The sequence below is a fragment of the Dermacentor albipictus genome, chromosome 5, assembly GCF_038994185.2.
Source record: "Dermacentor albipictus isolate Rhodes 1998 colony chromosome 5, USDA_Dalb.pri_finalv2, whole genome shotgun sequence".
NCBI lineage: Eukaryota > Metazoa > Arthropoda > Arachnida > Ixodida > Ixodidae > Dermacentor > Dermacentor albipictus.
Window position 1 is genome coordinate 167,372,073 of NC_091825.1, and position 24,079 is coordinate 167,396,151.

Consider the following 24,079-nt stretch of genomic DNA (forward strand, 5'->3'; position numbering starts at 1 on the left):
ACGCGAGCGCAGTTTTCGCGGATCCGAATTAAGGTGCTCGGTAGGGCAATATTACGCGACAAAACCACGTCAGTAAGCGGCGACAGGACGTACTCGCCATCAGGTACGGGAGGACAGGGCGTCAGCAGGACATTTGTAGCAGCCTGTGGAGACAGCCTTGCAAATTCAGCAGCACATAAGCGGTGTGGAGCACAAGTGGTTGCGTCGGCAGGAAGCGGCAGGTCCAACTGTACAACACCTGCGGAGCAGTCAATTTGGGCAGAGTGTTTCGAAAGGAAGTCGAGGCCGAGAATTAGGTCGTGTGGGCAGTGTTCAAGGACGATAAATAGAACAACGGTATAATGGCCCCCAATGGTCACACGTGCTGTGCACATTCCAAGGACAGGTGACGTACTCCCATCGGCGACTCGCACGGTGCACGGTACGGCGGGGGTCAGAACCTTTTTGAGCCGGCGGCGGAGAGCAGCGCTCATAACTGAAAGCTGCGCTCCTGTATCAACGAGAGATCTAACAGGAACGCCATCGACTTCAATGTCCAGCAGGTTTCCACATGTAGGCAGGGTCAATAGAGGATTTGTGGGCCGGGTCGGAGTTGCAGCTTCACCTCCGGGAGCTGCACCGCCTAGTTTCCCGAAGCGAAGCGACCGGTTGCAGAAGGGGACGAAGAGCGGTGAACGAGAGGCGAACGGGACCTACGACCTTGCGGAGACGGGGATCGGCTGGATCTTGGTGGAGCACTGTCGGCGTTGATGTTCCTAGTCGGCGTATAGGGCGAGAAAGTGCGATTGTCGGGTACTTGGCTGTAGTGACTCGGAGACGACCACCGAGGAGGCGACGACCAGTGGTTGCGGCAATGACGGGCGATGTGTCCAATACCGGAACAATTAAAACAGATGGGTTTATCATCCGCTGTGCGCCATTCAGCTGGGTTGCGACGGAGTGGTGGAAAGCTTTGCGTCCGGGAGCGAGCGGTCGGAGAAATTTGGTAGGTGTTGGTATGGCGGACTGAGCAGAGAGATGGAATGCCCAAACTTGCTATTTCCTCCCGAACGACCGCTTGTATAAGGGAGATAGCGGGTACGCTTTCCCGACAGTCTGAACGAACGGGAGCTGGGGCCATGGCCTCAAGCTCACGGCGAACGATGCGCGTTATTTCTTCCGGTCCTGCGGGCTGAACGAACCGCGGCGGGTCTTCGCAAGAAGATGTCGCGGCGGTATTGGGCAACCGGTCGAAAGTTTGAGTGACGCGGCGGCCCTTCGCTTGTTCGAAGCGCCGGCACTCCTTAATAATTGCATCCGCAGTGGCACAATCCTTACACATCAAGAGATTGAAGGCATCGTCTGCAATACCTTTCAATATATGGCCAATCTTGTCTGCCTCGGTCATGTTGTCATCAGCCTTGCGACAGAGGGCCAGCACATCCTGTATGTACACGACATAGGATTCTGTGGACGTCTGAGCGCGGCACGCAAGTTCTTTTTTAGCTGCCAGCTGACGACCGACAGGTCTGCCGAACAGGTCTCGCATTTTTTCTTTGCAAACATCCCAGCTCGTTAGGTCAGCTTCATGTGTGTCATACCATTGCTTCGCAGTTCCCTTCAGATAAAATATTACGTTTGCAAGCATCATTGTAGGATCCCACCTGTTGTTGTCGCACACTCGCTCGTACATCGTAAGCCAGTCCTCGACGTCGACGTTGTCCGTGCCACAAAATGTTCCCGGGTCCCGTGGGTGAGTGAGGATGACCGTGGGCACGGGCTGCCGAGGCGTTGTCGCTTGTGTCGGTTGATTTGCCATTGTGGCAGCAGGTAGATGACGTCCGCTGCGAAGTTCCGTGGTGGTACCCCGCACCTTCCACCAAAATGTTGCGGGAAGAAAGCAGGCCCACGAGTGTAAAATAACTTATATTTACAAATGATGGATATGGCGTTCAGGCAACCGCCAGACTTCGTCTTTCTCTAGTCCAATTCAACGTCTTCCTTCACTTCACCGTAACAATATTATGCGGAAGAAACTGTTTCAATGCACGTAATGTACTCGCGAGAAGAAAAAATCTCGTTCGGCGCATTCGGCTTGCTCCGCCGGCCGCCATTTCTGTTTTGGTGTCCCACAGCAAACTCAGGACGAAAAAAAATTTTTTTCGTTTCGTGGGAAATATCGCCCACGTGATAATCGCACCCCTGATTTTGCGTCAATTCTTCTGACAAAAAAGTGCAATCGTTATGTGAGTAAATATGGTATATCCGGGTTCGACTGTATTTGTTTCAAAAGTCCCCAGGCTAGCTTGCTAATGGCAATGTAAGGAATAACAGCTTGTGGGCACTTTGCTCTGTCACAGGCATTCAGCTCACCTTGCACTATTAGCAGCAAGAATTTGGAGCGGCACCCTCTCGCAAGTGACGTCACGCGCAGGACGCGGCTCGCTCCGGCTCGCTCGGCTGCCCCGCGCGCTCGTTTTCTTGATGCGTGCTAGGAGGATTTGGCAGCTTGAACTGTACTTACAGTAGGTTATTTCGGATGATTTCTGTTGCCATGCATGGACCGCAGTTTCTTCTTTGAAACTATGTGAGTCATGAACATTTGCAACTTGGATATCGCAAGCTATGTAGTGCTGAAGGGGTCTACTGGTCTTGCAATGCATATATGCACCCTGTCTGTTTATAAATTTTGCTTAAAAATAATGTCTGCGAGTTCAGCACGCGAAGTTATTTATGATGCTCCTCTAAACACTTAACATTCCCTTATTACTTAAGTATGAGTGACATAGTATATTACGTGGAAGAAATATCTTGATATTTGGTGTCAACATTATAAATTCGTGTTAGAAGAACACTGCCGAGTGAAGCTTTCATCATAATTTTTATCACTCTGGTGAGTTGTTTTAATCAAATGTGGAAATTGTATTAAGGTCTAAATGGAATAGATAGGCGCGCATTTTGTGTGAAAAGGTTTGGTACTACTTTCACCGTTCTCTGAAATAAGCATCCAGAAACGCTTTGGCTGTTAACACGACAGCGCATCGTGTATAGTGTATATATACTTCACGAATACTATGAGAGCAATCACATGAAAGAAAATTTCGTGTTTAAGATCCAGAAGCAATCACATGCAAGCAATGAAATGTGTCATAGTGACCCTCAGTAATTTTTATCGACGATATGGCACACCCCTGCTGCAACAGAAGCAACCGACTGTCGTTATGGCGAGGCGCGCATTTTTTGCGAAACACAGCAGTTCATTACAACTACGAATTGAAACCATGAAGTAACTCTTTACAGCTCCAATCACAATGCCTATAGCATACTCGAGGCACTACAGCGCAGCTTAGGCTGCGTTGAAATGGAAAGTACAAACACATTTTGCCTCAACATGTCTCGATCCTGCGTTGTTTAATTACACAAACTGAAAACTGTTTGCTTCGTCAGTGCATAAAAGAAAACCTCGTGTACCCACCTCTTAAAGAAGACACCACAAATCTCACATGAACACTTGACCTCCTCTGGGGAACAATTATATCTTAAATATGTGCAACACTACTAATGAATGGGCTTTCGGCTTCTTGCTGGCTGCAGCGAACCGGTCCAAAAGGCATATTTCACTCAAGTATTTGACTGGAGCAGCCTGTGTCAGTTCTCCAAACAGATTCATCTTGTCTGTTTCTCAAGCAAGAAGCACCAGTAAATTGCTCAAGTGAGTTGAACGTGTAGCATGGAAAGGGAATAAATATTGGTACATTCCTTTCTGTGTGGTGCAAACAGCTGTAAGCCTCAATCAGCTTTGCTTCAAGTTACTGCCACTTAAATTTAACCGATGAAGAACGGCCTAATTTTGAGAACCAGTTGAGAACCAGTTAAGAACGCAACTGGTGCTGGCCGAATCTAAACTGCAGTGGTAGTTGAGTCCTCATGTTACTGCCAAGAGTTTCTGTGAAGAAATAGAAAAATTCGATATTATACCGTGAACTATTCGTCGTGAGCAAACATGCTTTAGCGCATTAAAATCAAGATAAATGTTGTAGAAGTCATATATAGTCGGCGTTTAATTGTGACACGTATATTGCACCGTGGTGGGTATGGAATCTTAACTATATTCTTATGTGCTCTGCTTTTGAGTTTATTATTCACATGAGCTTACACTGGAAAGTGTAGATCCACACATGAAAAACTTGTATGGGCTGGTCTGAGCTCCCTTGGGTGGCACTATAGCATTGCCTTCGAGAAATATATTGTCATCTTAGAAATAAGCTCCTTGATTGCATTTTCGGGAACGAAGACATCTTAAAATATATATTTGAGAGGCCCTTCATAAGTATACAAGCATTGGGAACGAGAGCGAACAAACGGAAACAACTGCAGAAAGCGTCCGGACACTGCCCGAACTGAAGCAGACGACAGGCGCGAGTCCATGCCCTGACGTCATGCGAGCGTCGCGAGCGGCGCTCGTAGCGCCCCTCTAGGTCATTCTCGGGGCTAATAGAGGCATGTGGCCTTGCATACATCCCTTCATACATAACACCATCACAAGGCATGTCAAGTCTGTCCATTAGAACTGATAACATTGGCATGAGAAATTTTGGACAAATAGCATATCAGAAGTACGAAGTGCTGAATTGAGTTAGCTCCAAACGTTTTTTGACTTGTGGTATTCGACTTGTTGAAGCTTATTTCTCCTTACAGGATTATTACAGTGAAACGCATTTACGATAAGTGCCTGTGCTGTGAAATGACCTGTATAATGAAGGGTTTATTATGCCCTGCCAAATTCCCATCTTTCCTGTGTATTGTTAATGCCTCTACAACGAAAACCACTGTAATGAAGTTCCCTGTACAACGAATGAATATAGGCGTCCCCAATGGCTTATTTGTTGCTTTACAACAAATGTCACATAGAAGTCTTGCCACCGCCCTCCACAGACATAGCCAAGGTCATGGGCTTCAGAATCTGGGAGGCAGAGGGGGTGGGTGCCCCCACAGGTTCCATTGTGAGGGAGCACCACCTCACCAGTCCTAAGGGTTGACTGCTTCTCTATTACAGTAAATTGAGCCTTGGTTTCACAACTACAAAACAAAAAAAACTTGGAGGATGCCTAAGCTTCGCCTTCAAGAGTGGAACGCGATAGCGTTATCACACCGCATTTGCACCACCCACTTATTCGCTCGGCATGCTCTTGAGTCGCACGGAACAAACGAAAAAACTTGGTGTCTCAGAGGGAGAAACGATCTACGCGAGCCAAACATCGTGATCGGCATGGACAGCTGGGCCGCGACGTACCATGAAGGCGGACGCCTCGATGGGATCATTCTCTATCTCGCTTGGGAGCACCACGCAGATGCATGACTCCTTGACAGCAGCACGGCGCACATAGCAGGGGACGCTTTCCCACCAGATGTGCTACGGTGCAGCGATCACGTTAGAGGCCTCCCGCATCGAACGCTGCACCTAGGAATCGCGCTGTGAGCAAAAAGAGGAGCCGTGCCGCCTAAACACGAGGGTTCGAGTGACGCACGCTGGAAGTTGGAAGGGGAGAGAGCGAGAAAACTTATTAAATGCAAGGGTATTGGGGCATCCTCGCACCGGTTCCCACACGGCCCCAATGCGCTCAAACGAGACAAAGGGGAGATGTGGGCTAGTGGCGCGCCACCTGTTGGGGCAGCACTGTACATTGCGAGGAGGGGGTCTTCTGTGTTTGCCGCAAGATGGCTCTGCGTGTGCGGCAAGCTCTGAAGAAATGTAGCGGAAACGTACTTCACTATGTGGTTAACTGCGACTTATGTAATTTACATGCTCATAATTACCGATATACAACACAGTATAACTTTCTACGACACATTTCTAAGGCAACACCGCATTCACTAGAGGCACTTTTGTCCCACTTAGAACAATCGACCTCATGGCTGAGTGGTAGCGTCTCCGTCTCACACTCCGGAGACCCTGGTTCGATTCCCACCCAGCCCATCTTGCAACTTGTTTTTATTTATGAATTGCCTTCTGCCATTTTTCGCCCACGGCCAACGCCGACGACACCGGCTTTTCTGTGACACGAGCTCCTTAATGCTGTCGCATTAGAAGTGCGGGCACAGTGAACTGCAGCTCTTGCGTCCATGCTCAAGGTACATTTCTGGAGCCCCTAGCTGGCCAAAATGCACTGTGCACTAGCAATATGTTTGGCAAGTCCGCCAATGTCAGTAGTAGTCCTGCTGCACTGCTCCAGGAATCACTCAACTCCTACGCTGCTTGTTGTAATGCATCAGTGGGTGCAACAGCTGATGGGTATTCCATAGGTAATTTTATATGATGTAATTAACTGATGATTAACTGTACATGAAACAATGAATAATGCCTATTAGAAATTATATTGAGTTCTTTAATTTTCTTGGGTACATGCTTATTGACAATATTTTCTGGGAGCTTATTTTGATCACCAGTTGCAGCAAGTAACAAACATTGATCAAACACTATTGTTTTGACGGATATGCACTAAATGCTTGCAGGCAAAGGAACTGACCCAGTAGCTCTTGTACATATTTACTCTCATTCTCCTGTTGCATACGAAACTATAACACCACACTGTGCATACCACTAACATCTGTATTGTGGTCTACCCAACAGGTTTAAAGCTATAATACTTTCCACACTATTGTAGTTCAATGTCTAAAGGGGAAAGGTCAAGAAGTTGAAAATGTTTTGTTGTGTACAGTCATCAGAGCATACAGGCACTACTATATGAGATTTTAGTTACGATAAAACAGTGCAGTGTTGTAACTTTAAATGCCCTTTTCCCAATGCTAATGTTTTCAAAGCATGCCACAGTGCAATGTCTTTATCACTCAACAAGTGAAATAAGTCCCACAGTGATCTGTGCATAGGCATTGGTACTGGTATTGATGTTTGTTGCATCAAGTTGTGCCCAGCTGTTGTCACTTCCTTCACCCAGTCGAGGCACAAGTTTTATACTTAGTGACAAACTATAATAGTATGTATCTGCTTTGCTTGTTTTTTTGTTTTGTTTTAATGCCAGCAGCTCTGATGACAGCAATCTTGCTGGATTTGAGGTTTGTGGAAGTACCTAGGCTGCTATGTATACTGTGAGCGAGTCCTCAGATGCAGGCTGTATGGAAGGTGTCGGCTACCTCAGGAAAACATTGTTTTTAGCCAAAATTTAGCGGTAAGGACTGTGTGCTGTGAATAAACTACAGCCTGGAAAATACTATAGTATTTTGTCTTTTAGGACAATGTCATTGCAGGTTTCTCATAACCCCCTTCTGCCATAGTACAGTAAATTCTTGTTATAACGAAGCCACTTTACTCTAATTATCTCCCCCAGTCCTGACCAAAACGCGTGCATTTTAAGCCAGATTACTCGAAGCATAAGCTGCTCCACTTAGAGCAAATTGTCAAGGGGCGTGTGCACATCCACCATGGAAGCGCTCGGCTATTTTAAGTCAGAGTGAAGCTTTTTGCACCGGGCGAGCGAGCAACCCTCTTCGTCGCCAGCTATGCCATTGCACTGCCTGCACACCCGGTTCCTCCATGCTGCCCCTGCGTGTTGTCAATGGTGAGCGAGGGACCCTCAACCTCTTCGTCACTCACCCTTTTCCCCTCTGCTGTGCTTGTGCGTTAACAGCGGTGAGTGGTGCCATGGCCATGGTGGTGTAGAAGTAGTGTGAAAATTGCGCAACAGAACGAACTAATGTTACTCTGTGCCGCCATCCACCTGCTCAATGTCACCCGAACCAACACGTACTACTTTCCCCGTGCTTGAATGCACGCATGCATTGGTCAGGGCAGGCTTTGTGAATGTGTGGTTTGTGAATTGCTTCTGTACGTGTGCCTCGCGTGTGCTTTTGTGGTCTTATTTGGAAATGGCACCTCCAGTCCCCACGTAGAAGTGTGCGACCTTAGAACCGAGAGTTCTGTTGATCTGTGAGGTGGAAAAGGGCAATCAGCAGAAATGTGAAATTGCAAAGCAATGCAGTGTGCTGCCTTCCATGTTATCAACTGTACTGAAACAAGGGAGTCATGCTGGACGGCTTCGAGAAGAGCTTCTCAGCCAAATGAAAGCGCAGCCATGATTCCAAGCACCCTGAAGTGGAGAGTGTGCTTCTTGAGTGGCTGAAAAATGCCAGAAGTGTGGACCTTCTAGTGAATGGACCTGCACCGACAGCAGAAGCCGAAGCTCTAGTGGTCCAGATGAGCAAGCTAAATTTTATATGCAGCAACGGCTGGCTTGAGTGTTTCATGCAATGGCAGGACAAGTCCTCAATATCAATTCTTGGCTAAAGTGCACCTGTGGACTAAAGTACACTTTGGAGGGTTGTGCAAGGTCCCTACTTCAGTAATATTGACATGCGTACTCATTTATCCTCTTCTCGGGGACAACATTTCACCCACAAATAACTTAAAAGTTATTGCTCGGCACAGGACATGTATGCATGTATTGGAAGTTCCTAAAATGTAATCGATGGTTCTATCTGTTGCCTGTTGTCACCGAAGGTTGTGTAATCTGATCGTATAAGCAACACGCATAGTGTGGTACTCTGGAAGGCACACGGGCACCAGCGATTACTCTGGAACATTCGATGACTCACATATAAAAGCCAACGCGCTTGACCCACAGAACAGATTTTCGATGATCACTGACTGTGTTCGCCGCTATCCTTGATCATTCACTGTTGCCTGTTTTGAGGGCACAGATTCTCCCAATAAAGTGATAGTTTCGTCATTCACAGTTTTGTTGCTTTCTCCACCGTCACTACTACATGACAATTCATTCACAACCTAGACGAGGCTGCATTCTACAAATTGTTGCCAAAGTGTATGTATGTGCACTACACCAGGCAGATCCTCATCGGAAGGCAAAGAACACAAGGCGCGTGTTACTGTGCTGTTAGGTGCAAATGCGGCTCATGAGGACAAGTTTTCTATGTTGATATTGGGGAAGGCAGAGAAATGACAATGCTTTCGCAATATAACGATGCATAAAGAATGCATATATAAAAAATAAACATGCTTGGATGACTATAGCTGTTTTTTAGGAGTATGTGCGCCTCCTGGATTGAAAAATCAAGGCAAAGCATCACCATGTACTTTTCATTGTTGACAACTGTCCTAGCCATAGGTGGAAAATTTTCATTTTTCCAGGTGGGAGGGCTGGGGCCTGACCAGCTTTCTGGACCCCACCCATGTGTGTGCATGTGTGTGCATATATGGCAGCATCCAGGTAGTGCGGCAGTGGCGGGCTGCATGACCAACACGGTGGCAGCGAAAGCAGATTGGTTTGTCGTTTGGGGTTCGCCATTCAGCAGGATTGCATGGTCTGGGAGTGAAATAATGGTCATTACAGGTTGTGGACATGGGAATGGGTGCGGAATCATGTCGGGAGACAGAGCAGGTGGTGGGGATGCCAAGGTTTGCAATTTCTTGCCACACAAGTGCTTTAATAACGGAAATAGTGGGGGCCACTTTTGTTGAAGGTACCATCAAGGGGTCATGGATGAAGGGGGGCCGGACTCGCCGCTTCAATCTCACGGCGAACGATACGTGTGACATTCTCTTGAAATGGTCGTGTGGCAGTAAGAGCGGAACAAGAGGACGTGGCAGGGGTGTTTGACAGTCGGGAAAACTGTGGGACGACGCGGCAGCCTTTGGCTACCTCGACGCGGTGGCATTCTTTGACGATGGCATCGACGGTAGAAATGTCGTTATAGACCAGCAAATTGAAGGTGTCATCCGCGATGCCTTTAAGGACATGGCCCACCTTGTCAACCTCGGTCTTGTGCTCGTCGACTTTCCGGCAAAGCGCGAGCACTTCCTGTATGTAGGAGACATATGACTTGGTCGATGACTGGACACGTGTGGCAAGCTCTTTTCACACAGCCTGTTGGCCAAATAGGTTGAGAAGCCTCTTTTTGAAAATGTCCCAGTTGGAGAGCTTGACCTTATGGGTGTGAAACCAGACGCGTGATGTCCCGTCCAGATAAAAAATCACATTGGCAAGCATGATGGTAGGGCCCCAGTGGTGGCTTTGGCTAACACGCTCATACATGCTGAGCCAGGTGTCGATGTCAATGCTATTTTGGCCGGAGAATGTCCCAGAATCACAGACTAGGAACCGTTACGTACATTGTGGTTGGTGCCGCAGGTGTAGGTGGCGACGGGATGGCTCCGTCAGAAGCCATGGCTGAGAAGACGATGGTATGGCCACTTCGGTGCTCCGTGACGAGGATGGGGAACGTTCCACCTCCACCACAATGTTAGACGAAGGACGAGTCACTAAGACGAGCAACTATTTACAGGTTATCTCTAACTATCCAACTATCCCCTGGTAAAGTTTGCAGGGAGCTTGGGCCCTGAAGCCTGCCCCCCCCTCCCCCCCCCACTTCCCCATAGTTGGTGCCACTGGTCCCAGCCATGGCAAGATTGGCAGTGTCAAAGCGATGGAGTTGGAGTTGAAGTTGGAGTTGGAGTTGAGTTGAAGCTTTGGAGTTTCTGCCAGCAAACAGAACCACAATATTGCAGCCTATGTATTGGGGAATTATTGAGATCACATGAAAGCTATACCAGAAGAGTCTTTTTCCAATGCATGCTCATCGCATATTGACACATGTACTTGTCTTTCTTTCCCCGTTTAAGAAATGTTATCACTCAGCGCAGGACGCGCCTGCACGTTTTGGAAGTTTCTCGAATGTTATCGAGGATTCTATCGGCTGTCTGTTGTTGCTGAACCTTGTGTATTATGATTGCTTGTATGCGCAACACAAATTGTGTAGAACGTTTTGGAATAGACACGGGCACCAGCGATTATTCTGGAACCTTCAATGATTCACATGAAAGCTCACATGCTTGCCCTGCAGATCAGATTTCGACGATCAACGTTCGTGTTCACCGCTATCGCTGTGCTTTAAGTGTACCTTACTTTTTTGGGCACAAGTTCGCCCAATGAAATTTGGTTTCGTCATTCACAGATTTCCCGCTGTATTATTCACCGTCACTACTATATGACATCTGGTGGAAGACTGGGTACATTCATGTACCGAACGTCCTCGCAAAGCTGTCAGCTAAGTCCGAGCCAAGAAGACAACATCAACGTTGCCAAGGACCAACGAGCTAGCCGCAGGTTGCAAGGACTGCCCCTGGAGCATGGACTTTTGCCTGAGAAGACCAGAAAGTGCATGGTCACAACAGCAGCTACAATAACAGTCCCAGTGTCGCCAATGGTGATCATGCTGCAGCAGCCCAGGAAGGCACCGATGTTCCGTGGTTCAACATTTGAAGACCCGTAAAGCTGGCTAGAGACGTATGAGAAGGTCGCTACATTTCACAGCTGGAACAGCGACGACAAGCTGCGCCATGTTTTTTTCACATTGGAAGACGCCGCCAGGACATGGCTCGATAATCGAGAAGCCACCTTAATGACGTGGGACCTGTTCCAAAGCGGCTTCTTGCAGACATTCACAAGCGACATGTGCAAAGAGTGAGCCCAAGCTCTTCTAGAGACCCGAGTACAGCTGCCCAATGAGGCCAAAGCGATCTTCACGGAGGAGGTGGCCCGTCTTTCCCGGCACGCTGACCCCAAAAAGTCGGAGGAGAAAGAAGTCTGCTTTCTGATGCTGGGCGCCAAGCAAGAACTTTTTGCCAGACTGATGCATAACCTGCCAAAGACCTTAGCTGATTTTCTACAGAGGCATCGATGATTGAGAAAACTAGAGAAATGCGCACAAAGCAATATAACCGCCAAGTGCTCACGCCGCAGTACCCCATCCAAACACTGGGTTCCGACGACTTTCAAGAAACCATCAGGGCTATTGTGAATGAATAACTGTGCAAGATGTTGCCTTATTCGCAACCTCAGCCAGAAGCGATGACATACGCCGCCGTCGCCTGCCAGCATGGTCCACCTCTGCACCCACACCAGGGCCCCACAGCACTGCAATTCCATCGTCTACCGCCGCCGCTGCCAGCACGCCCGACCGTCACCCAGCACAGCATTCCACAGAAGACCGACATTTGGCACGCCTCCAACCATCGTCCACTGGGTTATCACTGTGGAGACGCATGCCACGTCTACCACCGGTGCCCATACCGCAAAATGGGACTATGAGAGTTTGCCGTCAGCTCAGCGGCCGCAGCAAAGTGGACTCCCTTGTGATATTGCTGACTACCTCGCCACCATTCAGTGGAGCCCTCGACAATAATCCCGTTCGCTGTCACCAGGCCACTATCCGTCACTGCAGCGCCGCCTACACACTGGCCCAGCAAGGGGCCAGTCCTTCAGCCCTTATCCGGAAAAGTAAAAGCGGCAACCGATGGAGGTGCAGTTGCTGTTCGTCGAACTGACGAAAATTCTCTGCCGCTGCCGAAGACACTATAACTATAACACGCTATAACAGTGACGCGCCGCCATCCTGACGAAGCTTGGAAGCACAGAATGCACCGACCAAAGTAATCACAGTATCACAGTAATCTACAAGTCCAAACAAAAACACTCTGATGCCGACTGTCTGTCTTGCACTCCCGTGGGCCCGCCGCCCCAAGATGACCAAGACGAGGATACCTTTTTAGGTACACTAAGTGCAGGCGACTTTGCCTAGCAGCAGCAAGCCGACCCGGAGCTCAGAAGCCTTACCGAGTACTTGCAAGGCACAACCGTCTTTGTCCCAAGGGTATTTAGATGTGGTTTGCCTTTGTTTTTCTTACGAAACGACATCCAGGGGAAGAATAACTTTTTGCCAGACCGTGCAAACTGCCTTCTCGTTGTGCCCGCAGCACTCCAGTCTTAAGCTCTGCATGCCCTGCACGATAAGACAGCTGGGCACCTCGGGTCTTCCCATATGCTTGCAAGAATAGAAGACAAGTACGATTGGCCACACCTGACCGCCGACATCACCCGTTATGTGAAAACATGTTGAGACTGCCAGCAACGTAAGATGCCACTGACATGGCCGGCGGGATTATTACAGCCGATAAAGCCTCTAGTTTCAGCAGATGGGAATGAATTTGTTGGGACCATTTCTGACATCAACATCTGGAAACAAGTGGATTGTTGTGGCCACCGACTACCTTACCCGCTACACCGAAATGAAAACCCTGCCCAAAGGTAGTGCAGCAGAAGTAGCCAAATTTTTTGTCGGGAACATCCTGCTGGAACATAGTGCGCCAGAAGTTCTCATTACTGACAGAGGAATGGCTTTTACAACTGAGCTTACTCCAGCCATCCTGCAGTATAGTCAGAGAAGTCACCGGCAGATCACTGCCTGCCATTTGCAGACGAGTGGCCTAATAGAACGACTGAACAAGACACTCGCCGACAGGTAGCGATCTGCATCGAACACATGACGTGGGGTGCCGTGCTCCCGTTTGTCACATTTGCTTACAGCATAGCAGTGCAAGAAACAACACGGATCATGCCATTCAAACTGGTTTATGGAAGGAACCCAACGACAACTCTCGACACGATGCTGCCGCACGTCACCGACGAAGAAAATGTAGACGTCAGTGCTTATCTTGCCAACGAAGGCTACAACATTGACCTGCTTGGTGTCATACATTTGTTAAACCACTCATGGAAAGAGCTGGCACCTTCAGAGATAGAAGAATGTTTTGCGTATGCTGGATTTCCTGTCCACACTTGGGCAAACCTGACGATGATCACCAGGTTTGCGACGATCTCTGCAAAGCTGTGCACAGAATAATTGACGAAGACACGGAAAGCAACTTCGGCTCATTTGCGTTGACTGACGCTGAGGTTCCTGTCGTCGCCCCAGCTATGGATGCCGAAGTAGTGGACTTGGCTCTTGGTGGCCTCAATGAGGATGAAGGGCTGATGGGTAAAGAGCACTGTGATATACCAACAGTGACGCAGACACAGGAGAGCCTCTGTCTGCAGCAAAACAAAGTTGAATGCAAGGGCAGCGACCACGACCTCACGCAGTACCTGAAAAAAAAAAAAAATGGAGCAGGCATTACTCGCACCTGGCAGTATAACACCCAGTTGACGGCCTTTTTGGCACCTCAATAAAGGTTTCCTTCGTTGAATATCTCTCACTTATACCACTGTCATGTCCACAGATCGGGATAACGCTCAATCCTGATCTGGCTCGATCACGATAGAAAATGCACCATATGACACCCATATTAAACTTCCACGGAGTTGTTAAGCTATTTCAGCTCTACTTTCTTAGCTTTTAAGGGGCAGTCGCTTTTATCGAATCACCTCTTATGTGGAATTTTTCGCCATCCCACTCACTTCGTTATAACGAGGGTTATGGTTGTTTTCACTTGCCTACTAAGTAAAGCGCATAAGTTCCTGAGAATTTTTTACCCACTGAGCTTGTGCATAATGGCTTAGGAATCCACCTTGTGTCTGTGAAGATTGCATCACTGTAGTAAAAGCTGGCAGCTGAAGAAAAGGACTTTTTAGGTAATGTTGTAGAATGGGAAGCTGTATAAGAACATTGCATTGCTGTAAAGGTGCAATATAAGTTGAAATGAGAATATTAGCACCAGGATTCAAACTTGCCATGCGTCACATATCAGCCAAACTCATTACCAGCAGGGCTACAATGTAGGGTGTGTGTTAATATATATTGACCTTTTTTAGATAAGCAACACACTTAGTTTATAATTATGCATAGCACACAATTAAGGAAATGCGAGTGATAAGCTTAAAAGGGCCCTAAAACGCTTTTCTCCCTAGTCATAGAACAGCCTCACTATTAAAGAATGTCTCCTCATGAATTTCCTGCCGCACAAATTTTTCAACTATTTCAGTATAAGTTGGAGTTCGAGGTTCAGTAAATCCCCATTAACTAGAAGCTGTAAGAACGTGTAAAAATTTCTAGATAAGTAGATTTTTCAGATCAGCAAATTCACGAAAGTAGAAGCCCTCCGTCCACGCAGAGATCACATGGAGCTTTTGCAAAATACCGCTAGAGATATTTTCAGCTACTTTCGCATGCTAGTGATGCTGCCCCGTTGTCTTTTGCCTGCTATTTTCGAAGTCAAGATTGTTTCGAAGTCAATGCTGTTTCCAGTTTAGGTGTAAGCGTTGGTCTCTCGGGAGACGGAATGGGTGCTCGGGCTATTTTGCATCACCGCGCCCCTGGAGATCCACAAATTAATATCAGAGCACGCAGTGGTCAGAGGCCAGAGGGCCTGTCGCAGCACCCTGTGGTGACCGCATCTACACTAGCAGCAGGCCGATGTGATCTCTGAGGACACGTGCAGTAGACGCAGCTGTGCACAAGTGCAAAGATGAAAAAAATACTTCCTTGGTCTTTTCGATATCACTGGCATATATATCTCTCATTCAATTCAAGATCAGCAATAACAGTGTTATCAAGAATGTCCTTGCGATCACGAAATCTTTCAATGCAGTTGGTTGGCTGCTTGCAATGTAGCTACTGACAACATTGCGAAGGAGAGAGCAAGTGATTTTTAACTGTTTTTGATACGAGATAGTAAATTCACTGCTGCTTGCAAAAGACTGAAAAGGGAAAGCTGCTGTTGAGTTACCACTGGGTAAACTGAAGCCAGTGCAAAAGCACACTGTCGATGGACACCGCAAATGTTTGTTTTCTGCTGCATCTTCACAACAAGGTCAGATATTTTCTCTCGTGCAGCTGTTAACATTAATTTTGTGTCTTCCCCATTGTTGTGGTGCAACAGGTATTGTCAGCACCTTGTGAGCATGCCACTGGAGCAGTGCAAGCTCCAGATTTAATACAGTGCCTATCACTTTATGCAAGCAGATGCTTGGAAAGAGAAAAATTAGCGTTGCATGAAATAGCAGGCTTGCAGTGCTCCGCTAGCATGTTTACGATACTCCGATGAGCATCACGACCACCAAGAACACGAAAGCAGAGGTGGTATTTCCTGGCGATAATGACTGCGTGGCTTCATGTGAGCAAGTGATTAAGGAAAAGAAAGGAAAAAAAAACGAACCATTATAAAATACAGCTCCGTGACACACAAAAAAAGCATTTTCTGTGCATGTACAGCACTAGGTCACAGCCGGTGACAAATGGTATCCCTCCTGAGGTGCCACTCTGTGTGGGTTTCATTCTGTCATAACCTTCAACCAAAGCACAGTGTCATGTACATACACAGTGCACATGAGAGTGCGAGAGTCTGTGTTGTTGGTAGAGCATGGTGAGATGGCAGCTGTAAAATGCGTCAATTTGGTAGTGGGGCCGTTTTGGTGCATTGTCAAGTAGCAGATAGCTTGCGGGAGTTTTGAGCTGCTGCATCAGATGAGTTGCCAACAGAGTGGTGCACCACCAGATTTTGCCTTGATCAGGAATTGTTAATTACAAACTCGAAAAAAAAAAGGTTTGTTATATTCATTTATGAAACATTTCGGCTTCGTTAAAACAAGATTTTAAATGCATGGCTTTCTATAGGAATCTTAAGGGGTCTTATGATTGCGTTGTTATAACCATTAGTTTATTATAAGTCATAATGCCATCATAATGAGGTTTGAGCGTATTAAGCCTTTGTAGCGACAAGCTCAGCACCTCATAAGCCCCCTGATCAGCTGCTACATCCATGAGCATTGTTCTTGTAAGCAAACATTGAGTGAATATTGGTGGTGAGCATCTCCATTTATCTACAGTGTTAAGTTGCATGAGTGCCTAGCTTTTAAAAACAGTAAAGGTGGCTGCCTGCTTGACCATGACTTCTTTCTCAGTGAAACAGGCTTACCAAAATATGAATGAAGATGCATTCTGAGTCCCCCTGGACATAGCAAGACGTGTTGGTCCCCACGCAAACACCACATCACAGCAAGAGGGATATTCAAAAACATTCAAGACCAAAAGAGCAGTATAATGTAGTGATTTGCTTTTTATTACTTTTTGCCGCAGTGCACTTGTTAAGTAGCAATGCAAAGCAAGCAAAAACATGAAGAAGCATTTTGCTAATGAAAACATGGTTTTTCAGTGTGAGGGGTGCTGTTGCAGGCTAGGCCAAAACTGAAAGCAGTGCATTAAACTGGCATTCTGATGCATGTGCTGAAGCTCTGTTCCGATTGCCTGTATAGCCACAGCAGGTTTCCAGTGACACTTGCCATGAAAACACTGGACTTTCATTATTAACATGAAAGAGTGAAAAAGTTATTTTTGTAAATGCTGAATTGTATATGTAGTGTGGTGCAATTTGAGCGCATGCAAACTGTGTAGTTGAGGGTACTGGCATGTTGACAGTACGGTCGAAAAATGTCGGTGACATGAAAGAAATGATAGGTTCCTCTATACTTTGTCCCAGTAGTTCCTTGTGTCACTGTGTAAGCTGCAGGACTTCTTAGCCAATAGGAAGGTCGAATGCCCCTCAAGATGTGTTCATCCGCACCTCGTCGTCTGCTCAATATCGGCTTGCCATTCTGTTGATACATGCTCCACGGGTGGTGGAGTGACACAACAAATATTTTGGCGTTTTAACCATAAGCTGCATTCTCATGAATGTGCCGGCGGAGCTTCATTTCACTTGTCCACTTTGGCACCAGTTTCTTGCAGCCTCCTTATCCTTAGCCGGTAGTAACGGTGAACGCCCCTATATATGTTCAACTGCGCCACATCACCTGCTTGCCATCGATTTGCTGTTTGCTTGCCACCGTCATCACATGCCATACTAGAGTGGAGTAGTAAATTAATGATGCAGCGAACAATTAGGCCTTTATAGCGTTCTGCATTGTCAGTGTATCACCAGTGCTAGTGCTGCTGCCCCATCTGTTAACTGAAAATCAAACCATTTTTATGGCTTGGCATCGCCTCTGTAGTCCTTTTAGCATCAAAACCAACAGCTGATCTCAATAATAACAACAAAACATACTTAATGCTTTACCCTCAGTGTGAGATAGGCGATGATGTATTTTACCATTTATTTCTTGCTGTCAGGGCAGATAGCCAGCAGCAAGGGCGAATTCGGATCGAAGTGACTGGTCTGGGCTCTATGGGTGCTGTCATGTTGCTAACAATGACAGTTAGGGTAGCTATTTCCGTTAACAGCGGTAACCGTCACAGTTTATTGCAGTATACTATGTGCATGCACAAATGGCCTAACATGTCATGTATTGCTGCAATGTATCATGTACCAAGCAAAAATAAAGCCCTCTAGTCCCACCAGTTATGCCCAGAACTACATTCCGCTGTGCAAGGACATTGCTTATGTACACCTTGCACCTTCGCAGTGCTGCAAGTTACTGTGTTAGTGTTAGTTAGTGTCAATTTCTGTGTGGATAGCTCTGCATCATTAATGATCTTTAATAGCATCCACATGGTCATTGTTGCAGCTTGAACACAAGTGGGCTGTTGCATTACCTCATTAATGACTGTGTGTGAACTTCATGTGCACACACCAAAGAAGATAACCAATTGTGCAAGGCAAAATTACTCAACCTTTGTGAAGACACCAGATCTGCTTGTGTGGATCTGTGGCTATGGTGTTCAGCTGCAGGTTTGCAGTGGCTGCCATGGATGTGAAGTACAAGAACATTCATGTACTTGGATTTTAAATGCAAGTTGGGAAACCCCAGATGGTCTTAATTAATCTGGAGCCCTCTATTATGGCATTTCTCACAGCCCTTCCACTACCTTGGGATCTGTACACCTTTGAAGTCAAAATCTGCACAGCAAAAATGAATGGCCTAATAAGTGCGACCAGTTGTACAAATCTTAATCTCGCTGCTTTCTACGAAACAGATACATAAAAATAAACTTTCTTATTGTTATGTGAAAATGATTTGAGCATCTCATTTAAATTACAGATGCCCCCTGCAAGAAAACCTGCGGACAGTCAGGGTGATCAGCAGGTATGTGCAATTACCTGCACAGCCACTGCAAGAAATTGTACTCCTTGTGAAGTGTGCATTCTGATGACACAAGCATGACAGGACACCTTGCACATTGTGACATGCTGTGCACAGAGCATGCTTGCCCGTAGTACGTGTACATAGTTCACTGTACACTTGTCATTGTCACACTCTCTCCTTTTCCTTCTCTTGTACGTAGAGCATCAGGCCAAAGACAAAGCTCCTCCGGCAGACCTCTCTGCTTCTCTCACATTAAAAATGCTCTTTCCTTCTTGATGACCGAAGTTTCTTAGGAACGTGGAAAACATCCTGACTGATAGGGGAGGACAGTTAGAATAGTACTTTCCTATTTATCTGTAATGTGTTATATGTAACTTGGTGATGCTACCTCTGTGCCAGTTGCGCCAAACTGCGCCAGTGGGCGAACCCTGCTACATCCCGTTACATTTCCGCAAAATATGAGAAATATGCGCTCACCCTGCCCCTAAAGGGTGGCTTGACTTTTAAAAACGGAACCAACTCCTCAAGAGCCGTTTTTCCGCCTTATCGAAAATGGCATGGCATAGAGCTGCATTAACTCTGTGGCGGGTCAAGCCTCCCCAGTTAAACCTGGATCGTACCAGTGTTTCTTCAGTGGGCTGTTGTCTATTTTCAATACTTTCTGCCCCGCTGCATGCAGGTTGCCTAGGCAATGGTAGAATGTTGATTTTAAAGCAGCAGCGAGCGATTGCAATGGTGCCCAGCAAGACCTCGCGCTTCTCTCCTGTATGACCAATGTAAATCAGATGACCGAAGTTCGTGACGCTGTATGGTGTTTTGCTTGATTTTTTTAAAAATATCATACACGGTGGCACATAAATTGCAGCCACAAACAAAGTTGCCACCATTAAATTGGTTACCTATCCCCCACTTTCGTTAGCTAGGTGATTTCGCGGCTTTAGGAATGCCATTCGGCCGCTACTAAGATTTTGGTCGACCTAGCACCAAACAGCAACTTGCACCACGGAATACTGAAGTAGTGGTGCTGGTTAGGCCTAGCTGCATCGTATGACCATGACAAAAATTCACTGCCAGCAGGTCGTCGCAGCAAGATGATTGTCAATATGTTCGGACCAGTAAACCGCTGTGGTGATTGGACGTAAGATCATGGGCTAGAGTGGCACCCGGAAGGCAAGATTGGGCCTGTGGGTAACATGCCAGCAACTACTGTGAATGCTTTTTGTTTGTTTAATACACTTAATGAACGTAACGGTGAAACCTCGCTTGTAGGCAGAAAGCTACAAACTGACTGCGCATCAGAGCCTAACCTGATAACGTTGCACAGTCAAAGGCTGTGCATGCATATCTGCACTTCACAACGGCATGCGATGCACATCGAGCTGTGCAATGAGCAAAAGCAAAACACCTCCGCAGACACGACCATCACGGTATTTTAAATAGATGGTACATTAGTGACGCACAGCACTCGGAATTCAGTAAATCTTTAATAGCACTGGTGTTCAGCAGTGCTGTGCAATGAGCTGTGCAATGAGCAAAACCAAAATGCCTCCGCAGTCACAACCATTGCGGTATTTTAGATCAATGGCATATTAGTGAAGCACAGTGCTGGGCATGAAGCTCAGTGCTGGGCATTCAGTAAATCTTTCATAGCGCTGGTGTTGGAAAAAGCAGCAAAATTGTTTTAATGCAAAAGTCCCATGTTTTTGGACTGCCCAATTATTCGAACATTTCTTGCGAAAAAATTCAAAAAGTCTGTTAACAACTGTTTTTACCATGAAGTTCAACATTCAGTACGCTAATTTTCATATTCAGAGGTGAAAGTTTCGACATAAAGATGGACCCACCATGTGATGAAGGCGAATATGTAGCACACTAGCCTAGAAGCCTGGCAGAGCTGATAGCTGAATGTCACCCTCTCAGGGTGACATTCCTCTGCAATAAGCTACATAAAGTTGAGGGAAGGGTGTTTGTGTATAGACTTCCACCAATGAATTCAAAGCTATCTTATTATCTTAATAAGTGTTTAATTTGATGATATTTCGGAATGGAAGCATTCTTGAAGAATCGAAACAAAATGAAATTGTCTTGGAATTGACTCAAGCTTTGAATTAAGGGATATGCTATAAATTGTGAAATAGAAAAAAAAAACATGTTTGTTTGCCAGCTCTACTTGTTCACAAAAATTGTTTCTGCCAAAGCACACAACGACCTATGCAAGCAAGTATGTATTTACATAGCTGGCATTAGATTTATCAAAATTACTGGTATTAGAACTTTAGATGACTTTATGATATTACTGCATCACGTTCGTCCTGTCCAAATCCACCATTGATGCTCCTCACCAACACGAACCTAATTGAAGTAGACGTAGATGGTGTTCCGTTGACAGCATTAATCAAAACTGGAGCCCAAGTGTCCATAATGAGCGCTAACCTATGTCGTTGCCTCAAAAAGGTTCTTACCACTACTATCGCTCGAGCCGTGCGTGTCGCCAATGGCGCCACTGCTGCCGTCAGTGGTACGTGCACTGCTCACATAAATATTGCTAGCCGCCAAATTCCAGTCCTGTTCACCGTGCTGACCAGTTGCCCTCATGACCTAATCTTCGGGCTCGACTTTCTGACGACGCATTCTGCCCTCATCGATTGTTCCACTGGTATGCTGTGCCTCGAGCTTCCTCTTCTTTCAGACGTTTGTTCGCTTGCCTCCAAAAGCCCTAACCTTCGTCGAATCGGCCTCAACAACCGTGCCTGATGGCGACTATGTCGTCACACCTATTCGTGATGTCCTCCTGGCGCGCGACATCTCTGTGCCACACTCTGTCGTAACCCTTGCCGCTAATCGCATGTGTCTCCCCGCTATCAATTTTGGCTTGACGAAGCAAGTGTTACCTGAAAGGCATAACGGTGGCCACGCTCCGGTCAGTGACAGACGACCACGTCACTGCTTTTGCAGCCGACACATCTCCAGATCCTCCTGATTACCTGCAGGATGCCTTGAAACTCGACAGCCCATTATGTCCCATGGTCACTCCGGACCTCGCACCTGACCAAGCAGCCACCCTGTTTCGCCTTTTGCTTTCCTACCGTGACATATTTGACTCTGACAATCGACCACTTGGTCAGACATCCCTTGCTAAGCATCGGATCAACACTGGTGATGCTGTTCCCATTCACCGCCGACCGTATCGCGTGTCCACAGCAGAGCGGCAAGTTATTCAGCAGGAAGTAAACAAAATGCTCGCCAGAAGTATTGTTGAGCACTCGTTGAGTCCGTGGGCATCGCCGGTCGTGCTCGTCAAAAAAAAAGATGGCTCGTGGCGTTTCTGCGTTGATTACCGCCGCCTCAACCGAATGACTAAAAAGGACATTTACCCTTTACCACGAATCGACGACGCTCTTGATTGGCTTCACGGTGCCAAATACTTTTCATCCATCGACCTTCGATCTGGTTATTGGCAGATTTCCGTCGATAAGCAAGACCAAGAAAAGACCGCTTTCATCACTCCAGATGGCCTCTACCAATTCAAGGTTATGCCGTTCGGTTTATGCAATGCCCCCGCCATGTTCGAACAGATGATCGCCTCTCTGCTTCAAGGTTTCAAATGGTCAACTTGCCTTTGTTACCTTGACGACGTCCTTGTGTTTTCTCCTACATTTGAGACGCACCTTGAGCGCGTCGCAGCCATCCTTGACATTTTCCGCGAGGCTGTGCTCCAATTAAACTCATCAAAGTGCCACTTCAGGTGCCGACAGATTACAGTGCTAGGCCATCTTGTCGATGCTTCCGGCGTACAACCTGACCCAGAGAAGGTTTGAGCAGTAACGGCTTTTCCAGTACCTCAGTTTGTCAAAGATGTCCGGAGTTTTGTGGGGCTCTGTTCTTATTTCCAACAGTTCGTGAAAGATTTCGCAGCAATCGCTTGACCACTCACTGAGAAAAGAGAGAGAGAAGTGGTTCTTGTGGGGAAAGGAGGAAAGGCTGGCACTATCTTCTGCAGCCCATGCGGGAGCATGGCTCAGCGCCAGCATGGTGGCGGAGATGGGAGTAAAGGAGGGAGAGGGTAGGAGGGAGAAAGGTAGAGGGTCATTCTAGCAGCATCAGAGCAGCCTGGCCGGGAGGGCCCAGTGGGTTCGACCGGAGGAGTAGGCTGGTGATAGACTGTATAGGAGGTGGCCCAGCAGAAGCGAAGTTGTGGCGCATCAGGAAGCCCGAGGTGGTGGGATGGCCATTAGGCTATCCGTCTTTGTAGAAATTTTCTATAGTCTTGCCGAGAGCCCCGACGAGTTGAGGTACTCGATGACGCTTAGGAAGGCTGGTAGCTGATTACGACAGGGGAAGAGGATATCTTCCTGTCGTGAACATGGGAGCCCCAGGCGGTGGAACTCCTGCAGAAGTCAGCCGCGATGCTGCAGGTGAGCAGGGCAAGCCAGCAGGAGGTGCTCCAGAGTCTCTGGTTCATTGCAGGAGGCACAAGCTGGCGAGGTGGCTTTCCCAAGGTGGTGACGGCGGGCTGCTGTCCAGTAGCAGCCAACTCGCAGTCGGGGCAGCAATGAGGCATCCCTTTGTGGTAGGCCATGCTGTGGAAGAGGCTGTGGAGGCTGGCCCGGGGATACTCGCTTGTCCGGTGGCAGGCGATGATGTGCTGGCGCAGCCGGTGTCTCGAGAAGTCTGCGGCCGTTACAGCAGGGCTGAGGGGGACGCTTGAGTGGTGGGCACTCTTTGCAAGAGTGCCCGCCTCCCCATTGCTCGGGATCCCCACGTGTGCCGGTAGACAATGCAGAGATAGTGAGCATCCTGCATCCTGAAGGGCCGTCAATCTTGTAGAGAGCAGCGCAACCCCAAGGCTAGCCCTGTCAGGGCTCTGCACGCAGAGCAGTGCCGCCTTGGAGTCGCAGAAGATGGCTGCCGAGGTCGCTGATAGCTCCTCTGCCAGTAGGTCCACAGCAAGGTGGAGTCCTGCTAGCTATGCTGCGGTAGAGCTTGCATGTCCCAGGAGACGGCACAGCTTGCTCTTTTGTAGGGCCGGTGAAACGCAAGCTGCTGTGGATGAGCCCTTCTCTAGTATCACGGATCCATCGACGAAGATGTGAAGGTGGTCCCCAAGTCTCTCTTGGAGAAGAGAGGCTGTCATCTGCTGTAGGGCACATGTTGGGAAACGGTTCTTTGAGACACCTGGCAGCTCCGGCGAGATATGGACTGGTGGTTGCTGTGATGGCCGAGGCTGTACAGCATTTGCAGGCGTGTCCCATATGACTTCCTTATAGAGGCCA

At 47.5% G+C, this 24,079-nt stretch overlaps 1 protein-coding gene across 5 annotated transcripts in view; it reads left to right on the forward strand.

Annotated features, from left to right (window-relative positions):
- The window catches only part of Asap (ArfGAP domain of ASAP), a 181,701-nt gene that overhangs the window by 125,012 nt on the left and 32,610 nt on the right, over positions 1 to 24,079 (forward strand). For all 5 annotated transcript variants that reach the window (XM_070539292.1, XM_070539293.1, XM_070539291.1 and 2 more), the window contains one exon: positions 18,762 to 18,806. In XM_070539292.1, coding sequence (XP_070395393.1) covers positions 18,762 to 18,806 — 45 coding nt within the window. The remainder of the gene's footprint in view (positions 1 to 18,761; positions 18,807 to 24,079) is intronic.